Consider the following 26,594-nt stretch of genomic DNA (forward strand, 5'->3'; position numbering starts at 1 on the left):
GGGTTTCCCGCCCTTGTGGGATTGGGAAGGGGACTGTGTGTGACAGTCAGTCTTTTATATGAATGGTGATGAAATATTTGAAAAGAATAATGTTTAGCTTCTAAACTGAATGTTACAATGGGAGAACAGAAAGCCCAAATGAGGAATGTATTCCATGGTCATCTGTGCACTGCCTTCCTTTGTGTCAGTAGGATGTTGTGGTGAATTGCACTCTTGAGTTTCCCTTTAACAGGCTAGCACTCACCTTAGTTTTGTTTCCTTTTTTTTTTTCCCTTTCTCTCAGAGCAATTTGTGAAGACAGTGCCAGAATACCACGTGGTTCATCCAGCAAGGGTAGATGCAAGTGGGCATTTTCTTTCTTTTAATCTACACCGCCACATCTCAAGCCCAAGGAACAAGAGAGATCTCGGAAAAAGTGAAAATGTGGTATATTACAAAATTAATCATGAGGAGAAGGATCTGTTTTTTAATTTAACTGTCCACATGGGTTTTCTTTCCCATAACTACGTAGTAGAAAGGAGACGTGGCAACCACACCAGTGCGAAGATTTCAACTCACTCGGGAGTCCCTTGCCACTTCCTTGGCACGGCGTGGCAGCCCGGCTCCGGCAGCGGGACAGCAGCGATCAGCACTTGCAGTGGCCTGGTAAGTGGTGTGACCTTCGCTGGGGTTCTGGGCTATTTCTGGTGTCACTAGAGCTGAGCTGGTATGAATATGTCTGTGAAGGAACTGGATGAGCCAGTCTGATACCCTACTAACTCGGAAAGAAGGTTTAATTCTATGGATGTTGTTTGGATTTTTGGAAGAATCAGAAACTCAAAAGGTGATGCTGAGGCCCCTTAGCATTTACTTTTAAGATAGGTTTATTTTTTTTTTGGTGATCTGGACTAAAGGTTTCTATCAGTCATACAGCTTGAAGCCATCCAAGTATCGAGTCATTGTTAGTAGTTGGATTGCCTTTCAAATGCATCTGGATGTGAGCTTCTGTTCTGTTTTCCTCTAAAAGGAATGTAACTCAAGTGCACTGAAACTGCTCTGTGAATCAAACCCACAGGTGGTAGGTTGGGAAAACGCAACCATTTCCTTATGAATTGCTTCAGATATAAATGATAGGTTAGATGCAACATTAGTCAGAGCTTTGAATTCAAGCCATTAATTAACCACTGCTAGGCATTTCTCATGTCAAAGAGCACTTCTAAGGCTGGAGCTTGAAGTCGAACATTTCTCAGTATCCTGTGGTTCACACTGAGACAAGGAGATGGAAACCCTTTTTTTCCCCATGCTTTGTTTTGTTTAATCACAGCCATAGCTTAGGTTTCTGTTTGTGCTAGAGCATGAGGCTGAGCCTGCCTTGTCAGGAGGGGAAGAAGAAACAAGGTGCCTGAGTGTGAAGGGGATGTAGGGAGGTGTGTAAGATGGCACATGTGATCTGTGAGAGGCAAAATCCAAAGGGTTTGTGGAGTGTACAGGAAGAGGTGATGATGAAATGCATGCAGCGTGCATGTGCTCTCATGCCTTGATCCTGAGTGGCGAATGGCGGTGTTGGAAAGCGCGTGAAGCAGGGACTGATGCTTTTTGGCCAACACATCTCAAGTCTGCAGCAGGCTGGTGACTGATGTTTGATTTTTGAGCCTGAACACCAAGATGAATATGTGTAAAGTGTAACCTTCCCCTGCCAACCTGTCAGTATCAAGCATGTTCCTTGCTGTTGAACTGTATGAAACTTTCAGAAACTATGGAAAGTCGGTCTTCTGGCAGCGTGTGAGAAATGACATGCAGACAGCCCTGGTCTACTTGAATCGGGAAACTTTGGAGTCTTACACAAGTGCTGATAACACTTTTGGCATGTTTCCTGGAGAAACAAACCATTGCTTGAGGCCAGAAGTTTCAGTCCCACAGGCATGAAGATCAGGGATTTTCTAAGTAGCACTTCCAGTGGGGACCAACTTACCAAAATTTCCCTGAAACATGTTTTGATCATACAGGGTCAGTAAGTAAAAGGAGATACGATTATCTCTAATCATAACTATGAGTAGTTCCTTTGGTTGTTTTCTCTTGTGCATTACCATAATGTCTTTGCTATTTTTCATTAGGATGAGAGCTTGAAAAATGAGGTGCTAGATCTTCATTATGTCTTTGGAAGTATTTAGTCTGCAACAAGAACTAAAAAAAACAAAACTCAATTTGCATTTTAAATTCATCTTGGTAGTATCCTTTAAAGTTATCCTTTCATTTGTATTACAAACTTTTTGACTTTTATTTTCACTTGAAGGTTTTGATAAAACACTTGTATCAGAAAAATGCTGTTGTGATTTTGTGTTCCCATCCTGCCACAAAATGAAACTTCGAAAATATATTATCATAAATTGATTCAGGTTGAATAAATGAGCTTTGCCTCTGGGTAAAAACATGATAGTTTTGATGTGATGATTTTTGAAGTCCAGAAGTTGCTACTCTGAAGAGGTTGCAGTAAGAGTTGGGTCTGTATCTTGATTCCTCTGAATGACACAAGCTGGGGAAAGGTGATTTCTCTTGCTTTTACCCTGAAAATTTTCCAGAAGATCCAGTGTTATTTGAAAACATCTATTGATTAATAAGTTTGCCAGCTATGAGAAATGCAATCTGGTTTTCATAATAAAAACCTAACATTTCTGAAACTTTTCTTGTTTGTGGTGGTCTCCACATTTTTGAGCTCTAGTGTTGATTTATTTCCATCCTGGTGAACGGCAATTTTGTGCTCGTCAGCATCAAGTCTGTTTCTGTCTTTTTTTTCTTTCTGAGGTGAGTTGTGTTTTCTGTTGAAAAGATTTTTTTTTCTATTTGTTCCTGTGAAGGAGGGAAGGAGGATGAAGGAGAACTGAGAATAAGTAAATACCATGGAGTTAGAGAAACTTACTTTAGATATTAAACCTATGGCATGAGGAGACATTGATAGCTTGTTTACTATAGTAAAACTGTGCTGATATTCTCAAGCCTCATAACCTAAGAGCTGGTGAAAACCAATGTCTTAGCTTTCAAATACTGGGAACAGGAATGTTAGTGATGCTCCTTCCCTGATGCTGTTTTGTCTTGACACTTTAGGTACATCATAAAATGAAAGCCTACTGTACTTTCATTGCTGAAGCATTTTTTTATAAGCTCAGTGAAGCACCAATTTACCATGGTAATGAATGACAGGAAACTCTGTGATCCCTAAATTTCTAATTTTTTACTTTCTTAGTCATGAGCTGCTAAAAAATATATAATGCTGGAAAATACTGATTTGATTAAATAAGTATGTTTTGTGGAATATCCCTTCGGTTGTAATTTTTAGTGTGGAATGGTTGCATTATTATTTTGTAATTTTGTCCAAGTGAATTGCTTAAGAATATGTCATCTTTTTCAGCCCTGTTTTACAAGTGGTGGCCTGAATTGGAGCAAAATAAAATACTAAAAATGCCTGTGGGAGGGGAATCCTAGTTTTAGTCCTCTTGCTGGAATGACTTTTTCTCATGTCAACTCTGTTTGGTTTGTATTTGACAGTTTTTTAATTTCCAGGACAATAGTGGTGTGTAAGAACCAAAGAAAGATGTGTGGTGTAGGTTTGTGTTTATCATAAAAATCACTCACATGTTCCCATAGAAAATATAGAAATGGATTTTCATCTCCCTTGCATTTTCACTTTGAAATGTACTCCTACTTCCCTTGGCATTACACAAGCATTGCTGATGGTTTTTTTATGTTCCCGAAATGGCCTGCAAGGGAAATAACAGAGTGATAGCTGTGAGGTATAAGAATGGGTGGCATGGTCATTGTGTGACATTGTTCTTTTTAAAAAAAAGGTAACTGTGTCTCTGTTTTCAGAAGTATACATGGAAAAAAAAGATTCTTAAAGGGATTTGGTCAGAGTTGGACAAGAGAATACAGAGGATAGATTTATATCAGAGATCTGGAGGAAATAAGTTGTAATTTCCAAATCCATTTTTTTCTTACACCTTGTGAAATCTTAGTTTCCCTTTCATGATAAATAGGTCATGCCCTTCTTAACAGGTTGAAGAATATGATGCTGTAAGCTCTGTCTCTTCCTCTCTGGGTCAGTTGTTTAGTAAAGTCTTTTGCACTTCTGAGCCTTTTTGAATAATGCATGTGTTGACATGGGAAGAGTGGGACAGACCTCGCTGTTTGTTTTGGGTCACACTTGGAGGAGGGAAGCCCGGAGAGGAAGTCACTACTAGAACATAAGAAACATCAGATTGTGGCACTTGGAAGGGCAGCAGACATTAAATCACTTAGCTACAGGAAAACTTCCAAGATGAAGTAGGGGGAGAAAATGATTCATTTTTGTATCTTTGAGTGAAAATGATGTTTGGATTGGCTGTCTTGGCAGACTATTTAGGGCACTGTTCTAATCATGCTTTTGAGTTTTCCCGGTGCCTTTCCACAGAAAGCTACAATGAACTTTTCCAGTACTAATGCCTTAATTGTCAGTTTTGTGCTAGTCCTGAGAATCCCTTGTGTTGGAGCAGTGGTGTCAGGTTGTCCCCTCGGTAGGGCTGGGAGGGAGCAGTGAAGTTGAATGAATATGGTAGGTTTATATGCACTGAATCTTACAGAGCTGGGAATTGAGATTTCCTCCCATAGTCTACCCTCTTCATTAGGAACAAGGCCCTCTTTTATCCGTCAATAACACAGATGTTGTTTATAGTATTTTTAGATGACAGAGCATTGTTAAGGCTTTGTTTCCTTGACACTTGTTTACAGTGCAGAGCTGTCAATCAACATTTGCTTGAGGGGGGGAGGGGATACATTTATCTTCAAAGGCAATGCAAGCATTAGCAGGGAAAAGGCAGAGGACTGAAAGGACATTAGTACGGAAATTGAGCATGATCTGTGCGTATAAGCTGGTAGCTCCTGGTAAGCTCCGGGACATACAGGGCCTGTGGGCAGATCCTGCTTTGGCTGTCTCCAGCTGGTCAGAAGGTTGCCTCTGTCCTAATGGGCGTCACTGTTTTTAATAAGTGCTGGATGCCTTTGAAAAGATTTTTGAAAGGTTTCCCCCACCTCCATTCTTCCCTCTGTGCTGAGTCACAGGCAGGGCAGCTCTTTGTGGACCTGTAATTGGTGGCTGTATGTTTGTGTAGCAGGTGGTAGAAGATACTCTAAGTGGGACCTCTCTGGGCACATCTGTGTCTATCCTGACATGTGTGACAAGCTTGTCACCAAAGTGGAATGGTGACTGAATTCTGCTTGAATGTAACTGTTTATTGCTGGATATCACCATTGTATGAAGCCCCAGAATGAGCTCTGGTACTCACACAGTTCCACCCATGTCCTTAATCTGGTCTCCTCAGTGTAGCATAAAATCTACCGGCAGCATTTTATCTTTTGCAGATTTGCATCAGTTTGGGGGAGTTCAGCATGACCTCTGTTCTCCTGCTACATGCCAATAGGCTTTTCTAGTTAGTGTGAGATGCTTTTTTCATGTTGACCCACATGTTACTGTCTTATGATCTGTCCCAAGTTGTACAGTTCTGTGCAGGTATCATAACAGTATTTCAGTGATACTGGGCCCTATGACAGTGGTCTAATACTGCTGTTTAGACTGTCCTCTCCTATGGATACAGGAAACATACTTCAACATGTTGGACTTGGTGTTTTCCTTAGATGAGGTTTAAGAATAAATGAATTTTTAAAACAGTTTTATAATATTTGTTCTAAAGTAATGAAAGAATAAAATTTCTTGCTAAGCTTATAATACATGTATTTATCTGCTTCTGTATCTCCCAGCATGTGAGCCTGTTTGATTACTGACCATTTGTTTGTTAATCTGTTGTTAAAGGTGGTTACCGGAGTTTAGCAAAACTAAAGCACTACGCAAATCACTCCAAAAGCCCAGAAGAATAACTGTATCTTTTTATTCCCTTGTGGTATACCTGCATCTAGCAGAATTGTTTCTCTTCAAATGGAAGTGTCTTTTGATTATTAAAAGTGGCAAAATACATGGCAGTGAGAAAGACAGTTAAGGACAGAGGATATGTAACATTTTTCTCACTTGAATTTTTGACCACCGGAAACTGGATTCAGCACTGATCCCTGACCTGTGACTGGACACCCCCAGAACACATGTGGGGACATGTGCTGTTCAAGTGGCTGTTATTTTAAGAGTTGAATTGGAATGTATTCCTATAGTGCTTCCTCAAATAAATACATGAATTCCATTCTGTGAACAAGGCTTCTGGGAGACAAAAACAAAAGTTCTTCAGGGGTCTCCTGCTTTTTACTCGTCTCCTTTCTTCCTCTAGGACAGTCTCTTGCTTCTTTCTTTGTCTTTCCCCTGAGGGACAGTACTGGCTGGGTCCTGCTTCTATTCGGCAGTATGTCGGATGGCTCTACCTGCCAGCTGTGTCTTTTGCTTAGGTGTCAGTGACATCTCCACCACGGCCTCTTTTGGTTATCTGGCTAGGGATAATCTGATGGAACCAAAAGTGTAGGAATACGGTGTTTGGAGAGTGGCAGGAATGAAGTCAAGCTGCCAGCCTTTTCCTCGGCGTGGGAATTGCTCCTTGGCTGGCTACAATGGAGCTTCCACATTCTGATTGTTACAATTTGGGTTGTTCTGGCAATCCTAAAGAAGGAAAGACCTGCCAAGTAACTTGGTTGTGTGGCTGCTGTACATCTCTTCTCACATGCAGTAGTATGGAAAATACTGCAAGCAGAAAAACATACACTAAAAGTAAATGCAGTTTTTTCTCTGCATCTGTTCTTTGTAATGCTTGGTTTGCCTTGTTTCTCCACAACAGTAGTAAGTATCTGGATATTCTCCTTGACTGACTAGTGCTGTGGTTGCACTGTGGTTGTGTTGCACAGTTTTTGTTTGTCTATTTTGAAGATGATCCAAAGACAAGGTGGTCTGTGGGGCTTTTTTACCCCCATCCCCCAACAGATTCATCCTTCAAACTTTCATTAGTATATGCTGCAGTACTTTAACATCCATCCCTTTTCTTTGTGTTTGAACTTCAACTATCCATCTGCCAGCTCCCTTCCCCCGGTCTTTTGTCTGCAAAAATACTCTAATTGACAGGTCAAATGAATCTCATCAGTGATCTCAATACATGAGAATCTGGCTGTGTCTGTGGCTCCTGCTTTTGGCCTTGTCACCTTTAACCAATGTGAAGTTGTTAAACCAGAAGCTGGGTCTGACTGGAGCTTTTAAAACAACGTGGTTACATTTTACTGGAAGGGTCATTGATGGGGTAGGTTAAAAAAAGTATTGGTCTTTATGAGCTGGTTTGGATGGAGTACCCATATTTAGAATGCTCCTTTAAGGGAATGATTTTTTGAGAATATGAAAGAGTGACTCTTTTTATGTAGTTTTAAGGAATCTTAATCTCTTGTTTAAATATGTATCTACATACATATTTGCTAAATATTTAGGAATAGTGTTGGTGTACAGAGCTGTCAGTCATATTTCCAGTTTCCATGAGTCTTTGTAATCTATCTGCTATGTCAAGATTTCATTACTTTGGTGTTTTTTTTATAAAAAAGTTTATGTTTACTGAGGGAAATCCGTGAGATTGTTACTTCAGGTTCAGGATGCAGAAGTAAAAAATATTCATAACATCTATTTTGCTTTGATTTTTAATAATGTAAAGTTTGTAAAATGGTCTGTTCTTTATTTCTTCTCATATCTTCTAGTATCTTTGAAAGTTTTTGGCTCTTTCTCTGAAAGAGAAGTGGAGGTATCAAAGCCATTAAGTTCTTGAGAATTTTGCAGGTAAAGGTGGGAACTTTTGATCAGTGAGATGATGGATGTACACGTTCAGCTTGGCAAATGGCTCAGCACAGCTGTAAGTTGTTCCTGAGCGAGGTAACATGTCCCTGCTGATGGTGAGGAGTGCTGGGAGTTCAGGAGAGATTGGAAGAAATTGCTTTAACTGGGAAAATGGAATACATGTAATAAGCAAATCTGTAGGGGAGCAAAGCTGTTCATAGAATTTTTTTTTTTCTTTACTCTATTTTCATGATGCTGAAAGGAGTGGTCTGGCTTGGAGGTAAATAGAATTGTTTGCACTGGTTGCCATATTAGTAACATGCTGTACCTGCTGCCCATCACAGCACATGCTTTGTATGTAATCATTAATAATGAGCAGAAGAGAAGGGAAGCACTGAAGCTTTTCTACATACCTGGCCAGTGATGCGTGTAATGTGACATCAATAGGGACAAATCTTGCCAATTGCGTGCCTTACTTTCTAGTTCTTCAAAGAAGAGAAAATTACCAAGAAAAGCCTGTTTTGCTTTGGTTCTGAGCAGACAGATGCTAGCTGGATGCTTGGTGGTGAACAGCAGTGGGTGATACAAACAACAGACCCAAATACCTCTGTCTGCTGCTTGCACTAAGAGGATAGATGGGTAGTGGTACTTTTACAGCAGCTGCGTGAGCCTGCCTTCTGATACCAGCTGAAAACCAGCAGCCTGAAGATCAGGCCTTGCCTCTTCAGTTCTCTTTCTGTCTGAGAGGAGCAGCTGCAGTTTCTGCACAGTGTCAGCATCAGAACTTGGTTATATTTACACATGCATCAGACAAACACACACACACACAAATCCACATACATACCTGTAGCTCTGTCACTGCAGAACGGTTGCGCTGCAGCTAAAGCTCTTGGGCTCAGATCTATTTGGTGTGCTGAGAAGGCTCCTGCCCTGTTGTATGGTGTGGTTATTACCAAGCTGTGGCCAAAATAATTGTGTTTGGTGGTTTTTTTTCAAGAATCTTGTGCTTAACAATGGACTTACCCAACTCAATTGCAAATTGCAACAGAATGTATGTATTTAGTGATTTAGTCTGGGATATTTAGGTGTTTTATATACACACTGTCTCTGGAAAAGGACAAGCATTAAAAACAGGTAAGTAGTCATGAAAAACTGGTGGTCTTGGTTAAACAGTGGCTGTGTTTAAACACATTCACTGTGTGTTCCAGTTCTCATGGCAAACAGCAAAACCCTGATAAAGTGCTTGTTGATACATGGAAAGCCCAAGAGTAAATCTAAATTTGTTCTGTAAGTTTCTGTAAATTCCAACCACAACCTTACTCACACACTGACACAGCTTTTTGTTTGAAGGTTTCTTTTGTCAAATTTCACTCTTCCCTCCCACCCCATTTTTAAATGTATATATTTGAAACAAAGACAATTCTAAATGATCAGTCCAGACTTGAATATCTGCTAATTTGTACGCAGTGTTAACTCTATCTATTTCCTTATCTAGAACAGTCATGGACCAAATCTGGTCAAAATCATAAAAATGGAGACTGTGGATAGGGTGAGTGGCTGTTTTATCCAGCATCCTCTGCCCAGCAATGACTAAGTAAATATCCAGATATGAGTAAGAACATGGCAGTTGGACATCTCCTGTTCGGTCATCCTTGCTTCTGTTTTCAACTCAGGTCAAATTTTTGGAGGAAAACCTATGGATGAATTAGTATGTCACATATTTTCTGGGCATCCCTTGACTCAGTGTTAGAAATATGTAACTTTACATATGAATTACAACAGTTAAAAATTGATTTAGATGTATCTTCATTTGTTTTTCGCTAGCTTTCTATCAGTTTCATTTGATGCTTCTTGGAGGACACAGTGAACAATCAAACACTGAGCATAGTGTTTGAGATGGTTTACTCAGTGACACAGTATATTCCTAATTATTTTTGTGTTTCTTGGTAGTTCCAAACACTTGACAGCTTTGTTGGACAGCTGTTGAGATTAGTTTGTTATATTGTTCCAATTTTTTTCCCCATGAAAACAGCAGCTCTGTTTCTTTCTGCACAGTAGCAGGTAGATCAGAGTCCATGTGCTGCCTTTGCCCCCTCACTGTGCAATGCTGTATCAAGTTTCACTAATCTATTAATTACATTTTTTTTCTTTCTTGTCCAGCTGTTCAGTCTCAGGAGCTTTCTGACGTTTATGGGTTGTCCTTTGTCCTTACTCTATTGAATAGCTTCTTAGAGTTTTCTATCATCCTTTATAACAGATTGTAAACTAATTTTTAATCCAGATATAAAGACAAGGAAGTTGGTTGAAGGAGAAAAGCTGAAGCAGAGAAGCTTCATTATTAATAAAAAAACCACAATAAACATTGAGTTGCTTTTGCAAATTAATTAATATAAAATTGCTGAATTTCTAACTGTGAGGTCTAAACTATCATTTCAACTGAACCTATAAGATGGGTAAATTTGTAGACAATGAGGTGTCTTGAATGGCAGGGAAGTAAATGGAGAAAATGAGCAAGTGGTGGAGAAGAACTCCAGCAAAGAGATGAGAAAGTAATCTTTAACTCAAGACATCCCAAACTGGAAGGTTTCCAGAACATCTGGAGGTCAGGGATTGTGTCCTTTTATCTTTGCTGCCTTCTTGCAGCCTTTCCATAAAAACCTGCTCCTGTCTGCTCATGAAAACTACTGAGTTGAAAGTACCTTTATTTTAATCCAGTCTGGCCATTGCTGTGTTCTTATGGCACAGGGTATATAACAGGTTTTCACCAACCCGGAGTATTTTTTCTGTATCTGTTTTTTAATATAGATGCCTTCTCTTGAAAGTTGTGCATGGAGTGGAAAGCAAAAATTGGTTGTTGTTGCTGCCATGAGGTGTGAGTAATTCTTTTAAAACCAGTTTCTTTCTGGCTTTATTTTCTATATGGAGTCTGGAAGTTCTTTGTTCATCTTTGTGCTCGAAGAGCCTCAGTAGATCTTAATGTTCATTAAACTGGTTTTGCTGTGTCTATAGACAACACCAAAGTGTTTGAACTTCATTGCCTGCATATTTTACAACAGCTGTTGTCTTTTTCTAAATAACTTATAATCAAAAGGAGAAACTGTATTTTTTCTCTGAACAGGTTTTTACATCATGTCAGTTCGGAGTGGCTGAGTACTTGCTGAGATTTTTTGCTGTATCTTTATATAATGTAGTTAAATCACAGCTGGTGGCAGATGCTTGTCAAAAAACAACAGGTGTGTTATAATCCTTTTTTCATTGAAATGCACAGCACAAGCTACTGCTGCTTCTTGGAGGTAGAACCCCAGTCACAGCTGTCAGAAAAAAAGGGATAAATTAGAAAAGTATAGGTTTCTTCTTACGTGGAGAACTGCATGTTTCTTACTTTATTGCTAGCTAAGCTACAGAGACAACATGCCACTTGTTTATCCAATTAAGTGTTCTCTTTCAAATCAGGAAACAGATTTCACTTGGCTTTGGAAAAGAGATCAAAAGTCTGAGAGTAGTAGCAGTTCAGGAGAGAAATGCCAAGGAAGAGTTAGGAAGCTAAATGACCATTACTGCACCTGTGAAAGCAATCCAAACCTAAGGAGGGAATGAAACTGGAGAGCGTAAATTAGCTGCGACTAACCACAAAGCCCCTGCCTGCGGTAGTAATCACTGTCTGACAGAAAAAGTGGTAAATGTATATTCAAAGAATATAAAATTACATATTAATATTTTATTAAGATCAAATAGAAGTAATAAACATTAAATTCATTAAATGTCATGCCAGATCATCATCTACAGTTATTTACCCAAGTGAGGTTTTAGGCTATTGAATTTATTTTGCAGCAGTGCTCCGAATTGCTTTGGTCATTAGAAGGGAGTATTATCTCCAACCCAGTTGTGTTATCTTTCTGGCCATTTTCTCGTAATTAGGATACGTCATCGTCTGGCAAGGCAGCAGAGCAGCTTTTGGCATAATCTTTTCATGTTATGGCTCTGAATGTTGCTTTATATGGTACTATTTCTAGTTAAGTTGATTATCATAACCTTTCTCAAGAAATGTGTTCTGTAAAGGACTGAATGACAATTAGATACTTTAAAATACAAGCAAGCCAAGTTTGTTTATGTCAAGCTTCTTTATGGAGACTGGAGCTAGCTGAACTGAGCTGCATTTTTTCATCCTTTGACAAATGTTCCGTGTTTCCCCATTACTAAGAACTTCTGTTCTTTGAACTGTAAAGTCCTATGTAACAATTGAATTGAAAGCCATAATTCATCCAGACAGTCCAGTGTGAAGACTCAAGATGCAGAACACAGAGATGAAGTGTTGTACAAAGTCTGTAAGTGGATAAATGTTGTGAGAGTTAGAAGCCCAAATCAGAAAAACACATTAGGCGTAATAGCTCAGATTCTCACAGTGAATGGATTTCTGTGAAGTATAGGAATTTGTGAATTGTCCATCTGCCACTGGCATTCTTAGCCCTTACACAGGCTATTTTTGTGCAAGTCAAATCAAAGCAGAAAGCCTTCGCTAACCCATTCCCCTCCCCCCAAACCCTTACACTTCAACCAGTGTTCTTAGGGCCTTTCTTTTTAATTTTTTTAACCTGATTACAAGACAAGGTCTCTTTAGGCGTTTAACCTGAGCATGGCAGTAGATAGAGCTGTTTATCTGTATTAGATCTGCAGCAGTGCCACAGGGAACAGAGTAGTATTCTTCACTGTCATTTGTCATTCCAATGCAGAATTAAATCAGGTCACTAATTTGTACTTGCATGGTACATCTCCCATTGGTGAAGTGCCACTGTGACATTGCTAACCGGAGTCATGTTAGGCATTTGGGAATTGGCCATCATCCTCCCTATGCACCTGGCTACATCCCCGTAACTGGGCTAATGACACATATCTGGCAAGGTGAGTATGTATTTATTTGTGTGTAGCATTTTCTCTTGCGTATTTGGGACGAATCAAGGGTGCTGATAGCTCTGTGTTTCAGAGCACTGTGTCACTTGGCATTACACATCGCAGTTCCGTGGTATTATTGGGAGAAAAAAGACTTCTCATGTGGTCCCTTAAGTCTCTGTTCTGGGGCTGCTTTTATTTAAAATTTTTCTTGGTATTCATGGGACAAGAATCAATAATGTGTAATGAACTTCACTCAGGATCCAGATCTAGAACGTGTTATCAGTACAGGGAAGGATCGGGATGTTGTATCCTTAACCAGGAAATGGTAGGTGTGGTGTTGAAGAGGAGAAAATTCAAGTGTCATAGTATGGATTCTAGGGTCACAGACTTAGCAAATAATAGAAATTTCTACTTTAAAAGCTCATCTGTTAGAAGTGTGAGGTTAAGACTTGAATATATTTGCTTTATACTTCGTGGAGATTTTTTGTAATTTTTTCCCCCTACCTTGGCGGGGTTGGGGGGAGGGGGGAAGAAAAAAGATCCCAGTATTTGAGCAGAGATTAGAAAAATATGGGAGAATGTGACTGAAGGTTCACTCAGCATACAACAGGTATTTTTCATCACTCCATTTGAAAAAGACAGGGTAAGAACTTGTGGGAAGTATCACATCTTATTTTACTGTTCTCCAGGTGTTTGCTTTCAGCAGTTTTGAGAAATAGGATACGGGTAAGAGATGTTGGTCTGAGACAGTCCTTTCCTTCTTATGTGAGGTTTAGTTTTTTAAGGTAGAACTGGCAACAGGATTTGTGGATTTAGGGTTTCCTTTTTTTTCTTGTTTCTAGCTACCTGAATTCTGTTTTGAGTGCTGAGACCACAGTGATTTGTGAGGATTCACAGTCTTTCTTGAAACAAGCAGGCTGATGTTCTTGGAAAGACCTGAAAAACTAAGAAAACATAAATAAAGTTTTAAATTGGAGGATGAAGAGATAAGGTAACTGTGGGACATGATTTAGATGTATTCGGCCCTATATGAAGGTGAGATTTCAAGAAGTCAAGACATCCACTTTTAACACTACTCTGAAATCTGATTGATAAACATCTTGTGTCCCTTGCAAGTGGCCTTTGTTCACTTCAACCTTACCTTTCTTTTAAGGATATGAAGAGTAAAATTTGTATAGGTATTTGTATAGGTCTACATAATGTGATTGATATAAATAAATAAAACCAACACCTTTCCCAGATATAGCCCCACAATTATCCAAAGGCTTCTTAACCAAGTGAGATACTGAACTTGAGCTAAATTAACACACTTGTGAGTGATACAGGAAGGGAGGAGAGACAAGCAGTAAAGGAGAAATAGAACTCTAAGACAAAGGGGAAAAAAAAGAAGGACAGGGCATTGTTCATGCAATTGACTGCAGAGGAAAGATCTTGGCAGGCATTAAGTTCAGTTGTCTGGGAGCTGTTACGCACGGAAGCTGAGGCAGCACAGTGTGTGTACATCCAAGGGAGAGTGAGCACAGCAGTATTCCTGTAGGGCTTGCATCAAGGGGTGTTCTGCAGTGGTGTAACTCAGCTTCGCAGCTGGGGAATCTGGCACATGCTGTTTGTGGCAGAAAACGCTGTTCTGGGCAAAAAGCAAAGGGTTTATTTCAAGGATTTACAAAGGGTTTATTTCAGGGTGTCCCGTCTGCCTTCCTATCTGAAGCATTTCTATTCCTTAGTATTAAGTGTTTCTGTACTGATCACCACACTAGAGCAAGACAAAATGAAGTGGATCCTGAAAACAGGGTTTGCATGAGGACTGTATTCTGAACCAGATCCAATATCATCCTTTCCTCATCAGACTTTTGCCTAACCTCATTCCTTCAAGGGAACTAAGGATGGGTTACTGGGTGGTTTAGCTCAGAAAAGCAGGCGAGAGCATCTCAGTACATTGGTATGAGAAATGTGCAGTGCCCACAACAGCAAGCACTTTGGCATTTGTTGCAGTGAAAGGAAGGAGACAAGCATGAGGTCCAAGCAGGGCTTGGGATGTTTTTCTAACATCTTTCTTTGTCCCATTCTGAGATGAACCTGGTGCAAATACATTTCATACTTGTCCACTCTAAACAGTGAACCCTGGGGAGCAGTGATTGTATCATGTCTTCTTGGCCAGTCTTCATTTTAAAAGAATTTCTGAGCAGAGCATTGAGGGTTGCTGCATCATTCAGGCAGGATGCACTAAAGAACACGAGTCCATCACAATTGTTTTTACCAATATGAAACAGGAAAAGAATTTCGTTCAAAATTTTCTTTTTGCTTTGGTCCTACTGTAGTTGCTGGAATATTTTGTATCCATTAGTTGTACCTTAGAGTGTATAATGCCTGAAGAAAGTTAACATCTCTGTCTTCACAAAACCTTGTCTTAAGACCCCTTTTGTCCCTTCATGAGTGACACACTGATGCTGTGTTACTTTTTAAGTGCAACTCTTTAGAGTAGTATCAGCTTTTAGCTGTGACTTCTCACTCTGCTCTGTGTGGTGTGGGTCAGGCCTCTTCTCTTCTTCCCTTGCTCTGGCTTTTTTTGCTGCCTTTGACCTCTTCTTGCTGCTACGGCCAACTGCTTGCATGACCTCTCCAGTCCAAAACAAGGAGGGCATTGGATTTGGAGGTAGTCTGGGCATACCTTTCCCCCCAGTGGCATCGTTTTATTCTCTTCAGCAAAGCGCTGTTGTGCCTTTGGGCAGTATCAGAAATATTTGATTGCAGGAGAAGGCTGGTTGAGAGTAGAGGTCTCATACACTGAGGGAGTGTAGGGGTGATGGGGGTACAAGTTAGTCGAAATACAGCCTCTGACTTTTGTAATTAGATAGGCTCCAATTACTGCTTAGCATCTTTTGTTAGTGTCTCCCGGGGCCATATCCTTGCCTGTCAGCAAGAGTGGGGAAACCTGGGAGTGACTGTAGATGCTGCCCAGAGTGCCCTGGAGCTCACTAACCCTTTGTCCAAAAGGCTTAATAGTACTACAGTTTGCAGGACTATCATGTATCTTTTTTGTTGTTGGTTTCATGAAGGATTCAAATTCATTGCTTTCTGTTGCTGAAGTAAGATAATGTATCTTAACATTGGTTTGTTACATGATCCCAGTGCACCGGAGTTGCAGAGAGAGAAGCCTGGGCATTCTGTACTTGCATGCTAAATTCTGCAATGTAAGAGCCAGATTAACTCTTTAGAGAATTATTTTCTGAGGAGTTTGCCAGGGCTGGAAAGGCTTTTGGGGGTCATCTTTCACTTTAAGAAGTTAGTGAGCAAGTATGTGAGGCAGCAAGCTATTTACTTTCTGGCTTGGATTCTTTTCTGCATAGACTTGCACTGGTTTTAGTCAGACAGCAGACATGGTGCTTACTCTGTAGTCTCTGCTTTTTTTAAACCTCTGAAAGGCTAACTTGTGCTCCAACAACTGAATTAAAAACAGAGAGGTGAACCTGATGTGAATGACAAGAAATTCTAATTACTTGACTCTGCATAGGTGTTGGAAGACATCACAGAAAATACCCCCTTAGAGCTTCCAAATCTGTCTTGTACATAGGCTGAGGCAGAGACCAACTCTGGTTTTCTGTTTTACTCTAATGCTGAAGAATGAAATGTGCTGTCTTCTGCAGCAGTGTGAACTTAATGGCTGACTTGTGACACAACTCTGTGTGTTGCACTATGTGTTACCAGAGCACAGGTTACCCAGAAGGGCAGTTCTATTCTGTGGATACAGCAGGAAAAAAGAAAGTAGTCCCAGGTTATAAAATGTGTTGGTTTTTACTCATTAGCTGTGCCAGATTTTTTAAATCTGGGGAGTGGGTAAAACTGCTCCCACTAGAGATGAGATGTGGGGACAAGACTGGGATTGGAGGAGTGATAGTTGGAGCTGGGCAGCAGTGATTCAGTGTGGTGGGTGCCCATGAGGGACCAGTGGGTGCTACTGGAGACCCTGCTGTGTTTTTTTGGCTACCTCTGTGGGCCGTCTCTGACAGGTTCCTTCCATGAGCTGGCCAGCTGGCTCCTCTGCCCAGCCAGCTGAGTGGCTGCTTGCCCAACCCAGTTGTGATACACAAATTAAAGACAGTATTTAAATGCAGAGGATTTGGTTTTGCACATGAATTTACTGTAAAAGCTCTAATAGAACAGCAGTAGTTTGGCATAGTATCTCATGGGGCTTTTGGAGTTTGAGAAGAGCGGGGATTTTTGTTAAAAGCAAAACATTTTTTGAGCCATAGAAAATGATAAGATTATTTGCAAAAGCTGGTCACAGCTAAGGGCCAAGTTCTGCTCTTGTTGCATAGCCAAGAAAAGGGTAAACACCAGAGTGTGATGTTGAATGTTTTTGTATGCTCAGAGAATTTTAGATCTTTGAGTATGTTAATACAGATTTCCTTGCATATAATGAAGCAAGAATGCAGTGCTTTTAAATAATTCGATTTCTGCAGGATTGTTAGACAACATGACTGTCACACAAGGGTGGGATCTATAATCTGGTTTACTGAAGCCTATAATGTCAGCATTTTCAGTGTAGCTCAGGTGACTTGTGTGGTGAAGAACTGTGTGCAGAAGTACTGTCGCTATCTAGGGGGCTTTATTGAATACAGTTCAGTACCATTTGAAACTGAAGTTGTTGCTTAGTAGAAGATTTGACATGAACTACTTGTCTCTGTAACTACTAGTGGTAGAAATAAGAGTACAGGCAAGTTTTCAAACCTATCAGAGAAATCTGGAATCATGTCTGATAAACTCTGTAAGGAACGAGAAGAGACAGGCATGAGAGGCAAGGGATGGAAAGGAGCAGACAGTGGGACATTTGGGAATAGCAACTTCATCTTTGGGCAGTAGTGAAGGGTGAAGGTTACAGATGAAGGTGGTGCCTGTGACAGCTGAAGTCTGCCTGCTGCAGTTCAGACTGTTCTGTATTGCTGTGTCTCATGAGGTGTAAGCAGCTGTGGAAATTGGATGTCTGACATGAGAATGCAAGACCAGCACACTCCCAATTTCTGTACTTCCGTTATCAGAACAGCTTGCACACATCCACAGTGGTTGGGGTTTTTTTTATTGTTTGTTTGTGTGTTTGCTTGAGGGTTTTGTGTTTTTTTTTGTTTGGCTGGTTAGTTTTGGTTTTTTTTTAATTAATCTATTTTAATTTTAAAGTAGAAAACAATCTCATTTCATTCAGAAAACTACAGCAGGCTACAGATGATACGTATTGAAATAACAAGCTCATAAGAAAGAGAGGAGGCATTGGGAAGAATCCCCTGGGAATATAGTCAAAGTTAATTTTGAAGCAGTTGTATTTTTTTGTGTTGTTCCTGCTTGCAATGGTAATGCTTTCAAGCTTAGTGGGAAAAATAGAAAGTTTGTGTCCTTAGGACAGGACTGACTTGAGCCTGGTTTAAAACTCCTAGGATATTCTTTGCTGACATACATCCCTTCCTTCTACTTTATACTCTGTCCTAAACACGTGTGTGTCACTGCAGAAACACACATCAGAGAGTTGTAATTGAAGGGCTGATAATGGGGACAGGTTTAGACAGTTCAGATCATTGATTTTCAGGAGCTGTGTGTGCCTTTGCAAAGAAAGTTAAGTGCTGCATTGGATTTGCCAAAATAGAAAGATTGGAGAGAAGCGTAAAAGCAGTGGCAGTCACTGTGCCAGAGAGAAAGGTGTATTTTCCCTTGTTTCTGAGAAAACCTAAGTGAGCCTGCTCATGTGAGCAAATCAACACTGACAGATGAAATAACAGGGTGGCAGAAGTATATCTTGAGTAAGTTAAGCTCTAGCTGTTCAGACAAGAAGACCATGGAGAAAATTATGAAATACTGTGTGGTAGGTGGGTAGCAACGTGCAATTTTGAAGTGTATACTTTGTCTTGTAATTAGGTGTGGCAGCTCTGAAGAAAGAAGTCAAGTCTAGTCTGGTACCTGGTTTCCAGCAAAGCTTTTCTGTGCTGGGAAAAGCCCAGATGTTGGTGAAAATGGAGTAAATGTATTGCTTAGACAAAGCAGAAGTGGCTTTGCCATCAGAAGATGTCAAGCAGCACTTGCAACAAGACGTGGCAGTGCCAGGAGAGATTCCCAGGTCTGTTGTGTATCTCCCGGGATTGTGTTAACCCTTTTGACTGCAGACATATGTTAAGGGCAGTTTTCAGTCATCCTAAGGTGACACCAAGACTCTCGGAGTTGCTGCTTTGCAGACTTCACCCTATTTCCAGAAGCTTAATTTCTCTGTTGTGTGGATTTTTGTGGGGACGTACAGAAATTTGTGCTGTTTACTGGAGCTCAGATAACAAACGGTTGTGGTGGTTTGTGTCTTATCACTTGACTTCCTGAGAAAGGTGTATTTCTGCAGTGTTTGTACTGTCTACAGATGGGACCAGGAGCATTTTCATTTCATTCATTTGTAAGAATGTTCAGTGCCAAAGGGACAAAACTGATACCTCCAGAGAGTTTTGGTAGAAATGTACCTGCTTGCTAATGGCTCTTCATTTATAATTGTAACTTCAGCTCTCTCAGTTACTAGGTTTTGAATCAGAGGAATGAGCATAGCTTTGATTTTTTAGAAAAATCATCCTTCATAAAAATGTGCCAAGATACATGCCTTAGAAAACCTAAATGTGTCATAAATATACCATATGTTTTCTGGTCAAACTTGCAATCTAATTAGGAAATGTGATTAGAAAATGTGAAAAATGTAATCTCGTTAGATAGGATCTGTTGTCTTTGGCCATACTTCCTGCTGTTAATTTTTTACCAGCCTGGTTAATATCAGCTGTCCTTCCTTGTTTCCCTTCCTGCCCACCCTGAATCATGTCAAGCTGACATGACTGTGATGTTCTGTGAGCTTCCAATACAAAGTCTGCCAGCATTGAATTTTCTGAGTTCTTGGAAATATTTCTTGTTTCAAAATTCATTGAACACCACATTAAGTTACCAGGTGTTCTTGACCTTTCCTTTTACAGCTCTTGGATAGAAGTTACCAAAATCTGCTGGCCCTAAAAGTGTCAAGATTTAGGGATCAAGCTTTGCTCTTTAACACTTTCATTAATTATTTTCAAAGTAGGAATAGTATGATTACATTGCAGGACTACATTTTCCCATCTGCAAAACAAGAACACTTAGGTTAAAAATTCTGGTTTATTTTGTTTTGCTTTCTTCTGTGTGTCAACATTTCAGTCATTTTGGTTTAGTATCAGAGGTTATATTTGTAGTTTCACTCCCAACAGGTGTTTTGTATTTTTGTTTCACTGCTTGTGTAGTGCCCTCAGTGTTTGAGGGATAGAAAGGGTTAGACAAGTTAGATGTCTACGACAGTTGAGTTTTTTAATTCTGCCTCTCTGCTGATGTGGGCATCTGTTCATTTTGCCTGGGGACACAATCTGGGGAGATTTATAAATACCAGTCCTTGCTTTTGAGCCAGGTGGCATGACTTGTTCCTGATGTAAATGGATGTTGGTAGTTTATTAAGGCGAGATTGCGAAGACAGTATCAGTTAAAATAACACAGCAGCATGTGGGCAGCTTTTCAGGCAGATAAGTCATTGTGTTTGAACTCCCTTTGGACTTGAAAAAAGCAAAGTTCTAGTGGACAAATGCAGAACCATAGCTTAGATTTACCAGGTTTTGATAGCAATTTGAGCTGCACTGAAAGAAATAGACTCTTTTAAAAATAGTACTTTCACAAGTGTAGTTCAGAGCAAATGAAGTTAGTCAGATTGTGCCATCTGCATAAGTTTGATCCTTTAAAATATCTAATAAAAAAGCTGAAAAAATGAAGACCTGCACATCTGTCTCCCTGAAGGTTTTATTACATCAATTTCTCCCTTCCAAAGATTTTTTTATTTTATTACTGTGTGCTTGTATCGTGTTTTAGGATGACTTTGCTTTGCTTTGGCTTTTCACTTTTGGTTTCAAAAACTAGTGTGAGATAAAAATACAAAATAGATGAACTATATGAATACCAAACATTACCAAAAATTTTGTTTTTCATGAAAGCCAGAAACGCTCTAGTAACAGCGTTATGGCTTATGTGTCAAATTCTCCCCTGTTGATGATAGCTTATGTTCATTCTCTTGGGTCTTTTATAAGTTTTGCTTCATTGTGCAGGCTTGTAAATCTCAATTATACTAATGGGTGTCATGCTTTCACATTATAGGAAAGAAATGCCAAATACAGCCCACAGTGGGATGCCCTCATCCAGCAACTAACTCTTACACTATGGAGCCTTTCTCTTAGCTATCAAAAACATTTAACACTGGGGAAAAGAACATTAATACAGCTTGTATTTGAGTCCGGGGACAATGATCCGGAAAGCTGTTTGCCGTTTTATCTGTCAGGCTGTTGCATATTGAAATGAGAGGTAAAACAGTTGTCACAGGAGAGGAAGTAAGTGGCATTGCAGGGTTGATGGTCAGTTAATTATTGCTGAAAAATACATAGCAACTTGCTCTTGTTCTTTTTAGAGATGGTATTTGATATGCTATCCTCATTTACTGAAATGTCTTGTAAAATAATTCTTTGCTGTGAATTAGAAGGCCAAACATTTGTGCTCCCGTTTCTGAGAAACGGGTTCTCAGAAGGACATGAAACATAGGCTGACACCATGATATGGTGTTTTAATGAGGCCTGATGTCCTGTCTCTGTTTTGAAAGAAATCGAGTCACAGATGTTAGCTGTGGTTTCCTGAGGACTGCTGAATAGGACGGGCAACTCTCTGCTTGTTATTATATTGCTGGTTTGGTTGCAGCGTTTTTAAGAGAGGCTGAACAAAACCATGTACATTCAGAGAGATGTATGGACCAGTTTTAGGGGGTTTTGATGCTTTAAACCAGTGCTCTTAGAACTGGATTCATAAGGGTTTGTTTCAGACACGTTTATGGGTTTATTTTAGATGCTTATCAGAGGATCTTGAGGTGGGAATATGTTTGCATGGGGTGGGGGTCTAGCCTGCTAAAGGTCAGAGTCATCCTTATGAAGGCCTCGAAAAGTGTCCTTCAGCAGCTGAGCTCTGAACTGTTATTGGTGCTTCACAGCTTTGAAAAGGCCTTATCTATCACAGGTCGTGTTTATTTTTCATTAATATCTTCCATAGGTATTTCAAGCCCATAAAGTTTTGTGGAGGGAATCTATGATGTTACCTCTGACTTAAGTAGGGGTTAAGTCTGCACATTCAGAAGGGAATGAAGTTACTACAGCCAGGATTTTTGCTTTGGCTAATTGGTCTTACTCCAGGTTTATGCCATACCTAGAGGCTCCTAAAAGTGTGCTCTGAACCCTTACCTACTGACTTGATTCAATGAGATATTTTGTCTAGGCAAGGCTCCATAACTTAACGTCATCTCTCAACAAAATGGTGTATTTTTCCCTTTCTCTGTCTGTTTTCCTTTACTTTCTCCATTCCAGCCAAAACAAATTATCCTGACGAATATTTGACCTCACTGAGTATGCTTGAGACCCTAGCAAAGTTGATGGGATTTTCGACTCTGGGGTGCAATAAACAGATTCACACTGGAGAGATTAATGTCCTGGTTCTTAACATTCCCTGAAAGTCTCTACTGCAGGTGATGCAGCAGTTAGGATTTCTTAGAATTTAAATACATGTGCAAGCTAGACAGTAGCAATACTTAATATGGTGGAGTAATGATTTCATACTATAAACTTGTAACTCAGAGAGAAAGCCATCTGGTTAAAATTATGTGCATTTTATCATTTCAAGTATAGCCCCAGGGTTGTTTTTCCTCATTTTATTTCTGACTGCTTTTGATTTGGTTGAGGAACTGGTTAACGATGTGTGGCAATCATAGTCATCAATATCTAACAACAAAAATGAGAGCTAATTTTGGAATACTCTTGTCTCTCACTCCCTTCTGTTATCCTGTAAAATGCTAAATGAACCTGTTATTCTTTATCTTAAATTATTAGGAGTAGGCACTGTGGTTTTTTGTTGGATATTTTTTTTTGGGGGGGAGGGGGGAGGGGGTTGATCTTTCCAGCAATGCCTCCTACAGGTGTTTAATATGTACATTGTGGAGATATCCACAGATGCAAGAAAAGGGTATCAAATAAATAGAAATGTGACTTCCTTCTCTGTTTATAAATGCTTTTATATTTAAAAAACTGCTTTTATGCATGATTTTTTTTTAAATAGAGAGTGAACTGTCTCTAAACACGTAATAGAAAACACTTGGTTTCGTAATTGAGGGCCAGTTGTTGCTTGCTGTAACAGATGTAAGTCTGCTAGGTTCAAGGATTATTTCTTCTCAGGTAGCTGTAATGAAGGGAACATACTCTGTAATGATATTCCAAGAGTGAAGAGCTGGACTGGGGTGAGAGGCAGTGGGGCTGCTCAGATGGACAAGAGGGCTTAGTGGCCTTCTGTGAATTGTGAGGTAATTGAAGGAGAGTATCAGAGAGACTGTGTAGCAACTCACCTCATCTGCATTTTGTAATGTGAATATGAAGATGCATGAGCAAGGATTGGACAACCTCAGGTGCCAGGAAGGTCTAGCTCCAGCAAGCTCTACCTCCTGACAGCGGCCCAGGCCCAACTCTCACATCCTGGACAAGGTGAATTCAACACCAGCTGTTGTGTTTTACCCCATTGCTTGTGCTGTGCTGTGAATAAATACGGGCCCTGTTACATGTCTTAAATTAGAGGCAGTTTATTGAAATCTAAAAATATATTAAATATCCAGGTGTCAGGGTTTATTCTTGTTACCAACAGCTGCTAAGTTACCATCTGATTACTCTGGTTCCTTGAGTCCTATCAGTTAGTTGAACTTTAAAGGTGGTGTGGAACTTTAGTTCTGACTTGAATAAACATTTCTGTTCAAAAACTTAATAAAGTGCAGTTTTCCCTCTGTGTTTTTGCCTGCTTTGCAGCTCTGGTGTGTGAAAGCAATAAATGAAATTGAAATGGCTTTTTCAGTGTGGCTCTGGGCTATAAGACTTTTCACACCTGGTGGTATATAGGAATGTCTTTGAAATAATAAGTCATCTTTTTAGAGAAAGTGAGGGATGTGCATGACTGACACAGATGGCCTTCCTTTATATCATCTTCAAAGAAGATCTACTTTATTTTTTTTCTTGTGGTCAAAGAAGAAGTAAAAATTAATCCAGAGAAACCCTAATCTCCCAAGTATTTTTACAGACTACATCTCATAGTTGTTGGTTTGGGTTTTTTCCCCAGTCACAGTCCCCTTAGCATATGTGCTGAACTTAGGAAAACTGGTGAATGCTCTTTAGCTTGCATGGAGAGGGTATGTATGAGAAGAGTGGATTTTCCAGCTGAAGCTTGCTTGAAATTCATTACAGGCTTCTTTTTTTCTTTTTTTTTTTTTAAAGCCTGTCAGCTCTGAGTTTTCAAATACATTCTGCTTGTGGAGTTGCAGGAGTGTAGACTGTCCCAGCAGTTGTCAGTGATTGCATTTCCCTTCCTTTGGTGTGGCAGCTCCAACCTCAGTCACTCCTCCTTTCTCCTGTGTAGGCATCTGAAAAACACATATGTTTGGTGGTGCATAGCCACCCTGTGTTTGATACACTCTTATTCTGTATAATACCTGTATAATTCTGTTGTATGGCGAGCTTGATACAAGTGACTAATAAAGAATTTTGGGCAGTACTCACTTCCTTTGCAGTGATAATGCCTCATTAGTGACAGGCAGAGGTAAGGAATTTCATTTCAAAGGTGTGTGTAATGCTCAGTGAAATGGATATTAGTAGTTTGGTGGGTTCAAGACATTACTTACTTTTCAAAGTAGTGTTTGCCGAAAAACATACTGTATTCTGACAAAACCAACTACAATATGTATTTTCATTCAGTCCTGCTGAAGGGAAAAGAGGGAGACCAGATATATGAAGATCCTATCTGAATCCAATTCATTTATTAAGACAGCTGTGTAAAATCCCACAGTCTCACAAAAGGATTTAGTCTGCTCACTTCATGGATCTGTCTTCCCTGACAGCTCCTGCACACACTAGCGCCTCACCTGCAGCTTGGCTGCAGACATAGATTCTAGTGAAGGCAGTGCGAGGTTAATTGTAGTAATGGCGGTGATTTTGGGAAATAACCCCTTTTCTGTTACAACCTACTTGAGAGAATATTGTGCTCAGTAAGGAGGTGAGCTATGTCAAGGCTCAACTCAAGAGGTTTTAATTTCTCCCTGGCACATCCAGAAAATGCAGGACTTACTTTAGTCTTGGATATCTCTACTGTCTGTAACTAAATGCTTGTATCTGTGGTGTATCTGCCTAAATAGGTGACTAAATTGATTCCATCTGAAGTAGTCAAAGCCACAGAGCTGAGAGAAAGGACTTCCTTGTATAGCCCTTTCCTGACATGGACCACATGGATCTTAATGTTGTTAGCTTTTTTCATATGCTTTTCAAAGGAAGATCTCCAAGCTTTCAGAATGTAAACATCCCAGAGATAGAGAACTTTATTTTTGAGCCTTCAACTCCAGTTTTTATCTGAACCTCCAACATCAGCAGCTCTACAGATGTAATCAATTTGGGAAATGAGACTGTTTTTCTGGTTTTGACTGTAGATTCCTTTGGACTATGTGGTGCCCAACCCTTAAATATGCAGTTGTTGGGGAACCGGAGCAGGGGAGTGATCAGGAAGGTTTGTCTCTTTCTTTTATCTTCACTCGGTGTAGACAACACAGAGTTCAGTTCCTGTTCTTTTTGGGGGAAGGTACCCATTCTCTCTATGGAAATGAAGAGGGAGGCATAGCCATTTTAAAAAACACAGCCTGAACCCCTACAAGGAAAACCAAACCAAAATTCACAATAAAAATCCCTGACCAAAAGTAGCTGGTGCTGTGCATGCTGAGGAGAAACCATGTGAGACAGTACAATAATAAAACCAAAATGGATGATGTGCAGCTTCTTGTATTTTTTCTTGATGCTTTAATCACCCAGTGTGCTAGACCCAAAGAAGATTTTTGACATTCATAAATGGCAGAGATGGGTCAAAATACTGTTTGAAAACAAACACTGTATGAACACTGAGTTTAGGTCCTAAATGGGTGAATCCAATTTACTACTTCAGGTTTAGCAATTTCAGAATTACTGTTTTCAAACCCATGCGTGCAACATGCTGTGAAATTACTTATTGAAATGCTAAGGAAACTGTGGTGGTGGTGATTTTTTTTTTTGGCTCAAAGGGGTACAAATTAATTCGTGGGGCTTGAAAAGATAATACAACATATCTACTTGAATTGAGATATCAGACTCTTACCTTAGATTTCACCCATTTAGACATGTTTTGACAGTGTTTAACATTAGGAAGCTAAACTTCCATGTGCTGCTGATGCAGAAGGGAGACCAAGGGCACCTTAAGTGTCTGGAGTCCCGTAAGTGCAGGGATTGTTTGGTATATCCAGATGATTCCTGTAAGTAAGTTTACGGTGTTGCAGAAATTGTTGTTGGTTCCTTTCAGATATTCTTTGACAGTTTGATGTGAGGAGGATCTATCGTAATCCCACAGATGGGGATTAATTTCATCTTCACTGCTTCAGTTGGACTATCTAAAGATAATGTTTACTGGCACAAATTGTATTCATGTTCTTTCATTCTTTCTTCAGAGTTCTGTTTTTTTCTACACAGATATTCAATTACAATCCCAAATATGTTTGCCATACAACAGGAGAGACCAAAGCTATGTCATTTCACTGGCAGATGTGGGGTTTCTCTGTGTGTGTGGTAGGTGGTTATAATCATCTCTTGGATGACTGTGTTACTTGCTGAAACTTATCCGTTCCTTTCCCCTGGTTAAGATTGATAAGAAATCTCCACTGATGCAAAATGTAACAATTTCTTCTTTAGAAAGACCATTAGAAATGGGTAATGTCTGTTATTTTCAGTGGCCTTTGCAACTTCATTGTTGCTGTAGGTGCAAGGTGGCAGTTCTGTGCAGGTATTCCTGCTGCTTCCAC

At 39.9% G+C, this 26,594-nt stretch overlaps 1 protein-coding gene across 2 annotated transcripts in view; it reads left to right on the forward strand.

The window, feature by feature from the left end:
• Nucleotides 1-26,594, forward strand: part of ADAMTS12 (ADAM metallopeptidase with thrombospondin type 1 motif 12) — a 160,276-nt gene that overhangs the window by 4,522 nt on the left and 129,160 nt on the right. For both annotated transcript variants that reach the window (XM_032096207.1, XM_032096206.1), the window contains exon 2: nt 284-645. In XM_032096207.1, coding sequence (XP_031952098.1) covers nt 284-645 — 362 coding nt within the window. The remainder of the gene's footprint in view (nt 1-283; nt 646-26,594) is intronic.

The sequence above is a fragment of the Corvus moneduloides genome, chromosome Z, assembly GCF_009650955.1.
Source record: "Corvus moneduloides isolate bCorMon1 chromosome Z, bCorMon1.pri, whole genome shotgun sequence".
Taxonomy (NCBI): Eukaryota; Metazoa; Chordata; class Aves; order Passeriformes; family Corvidae; genus Corvus; species Corvus moneduloides.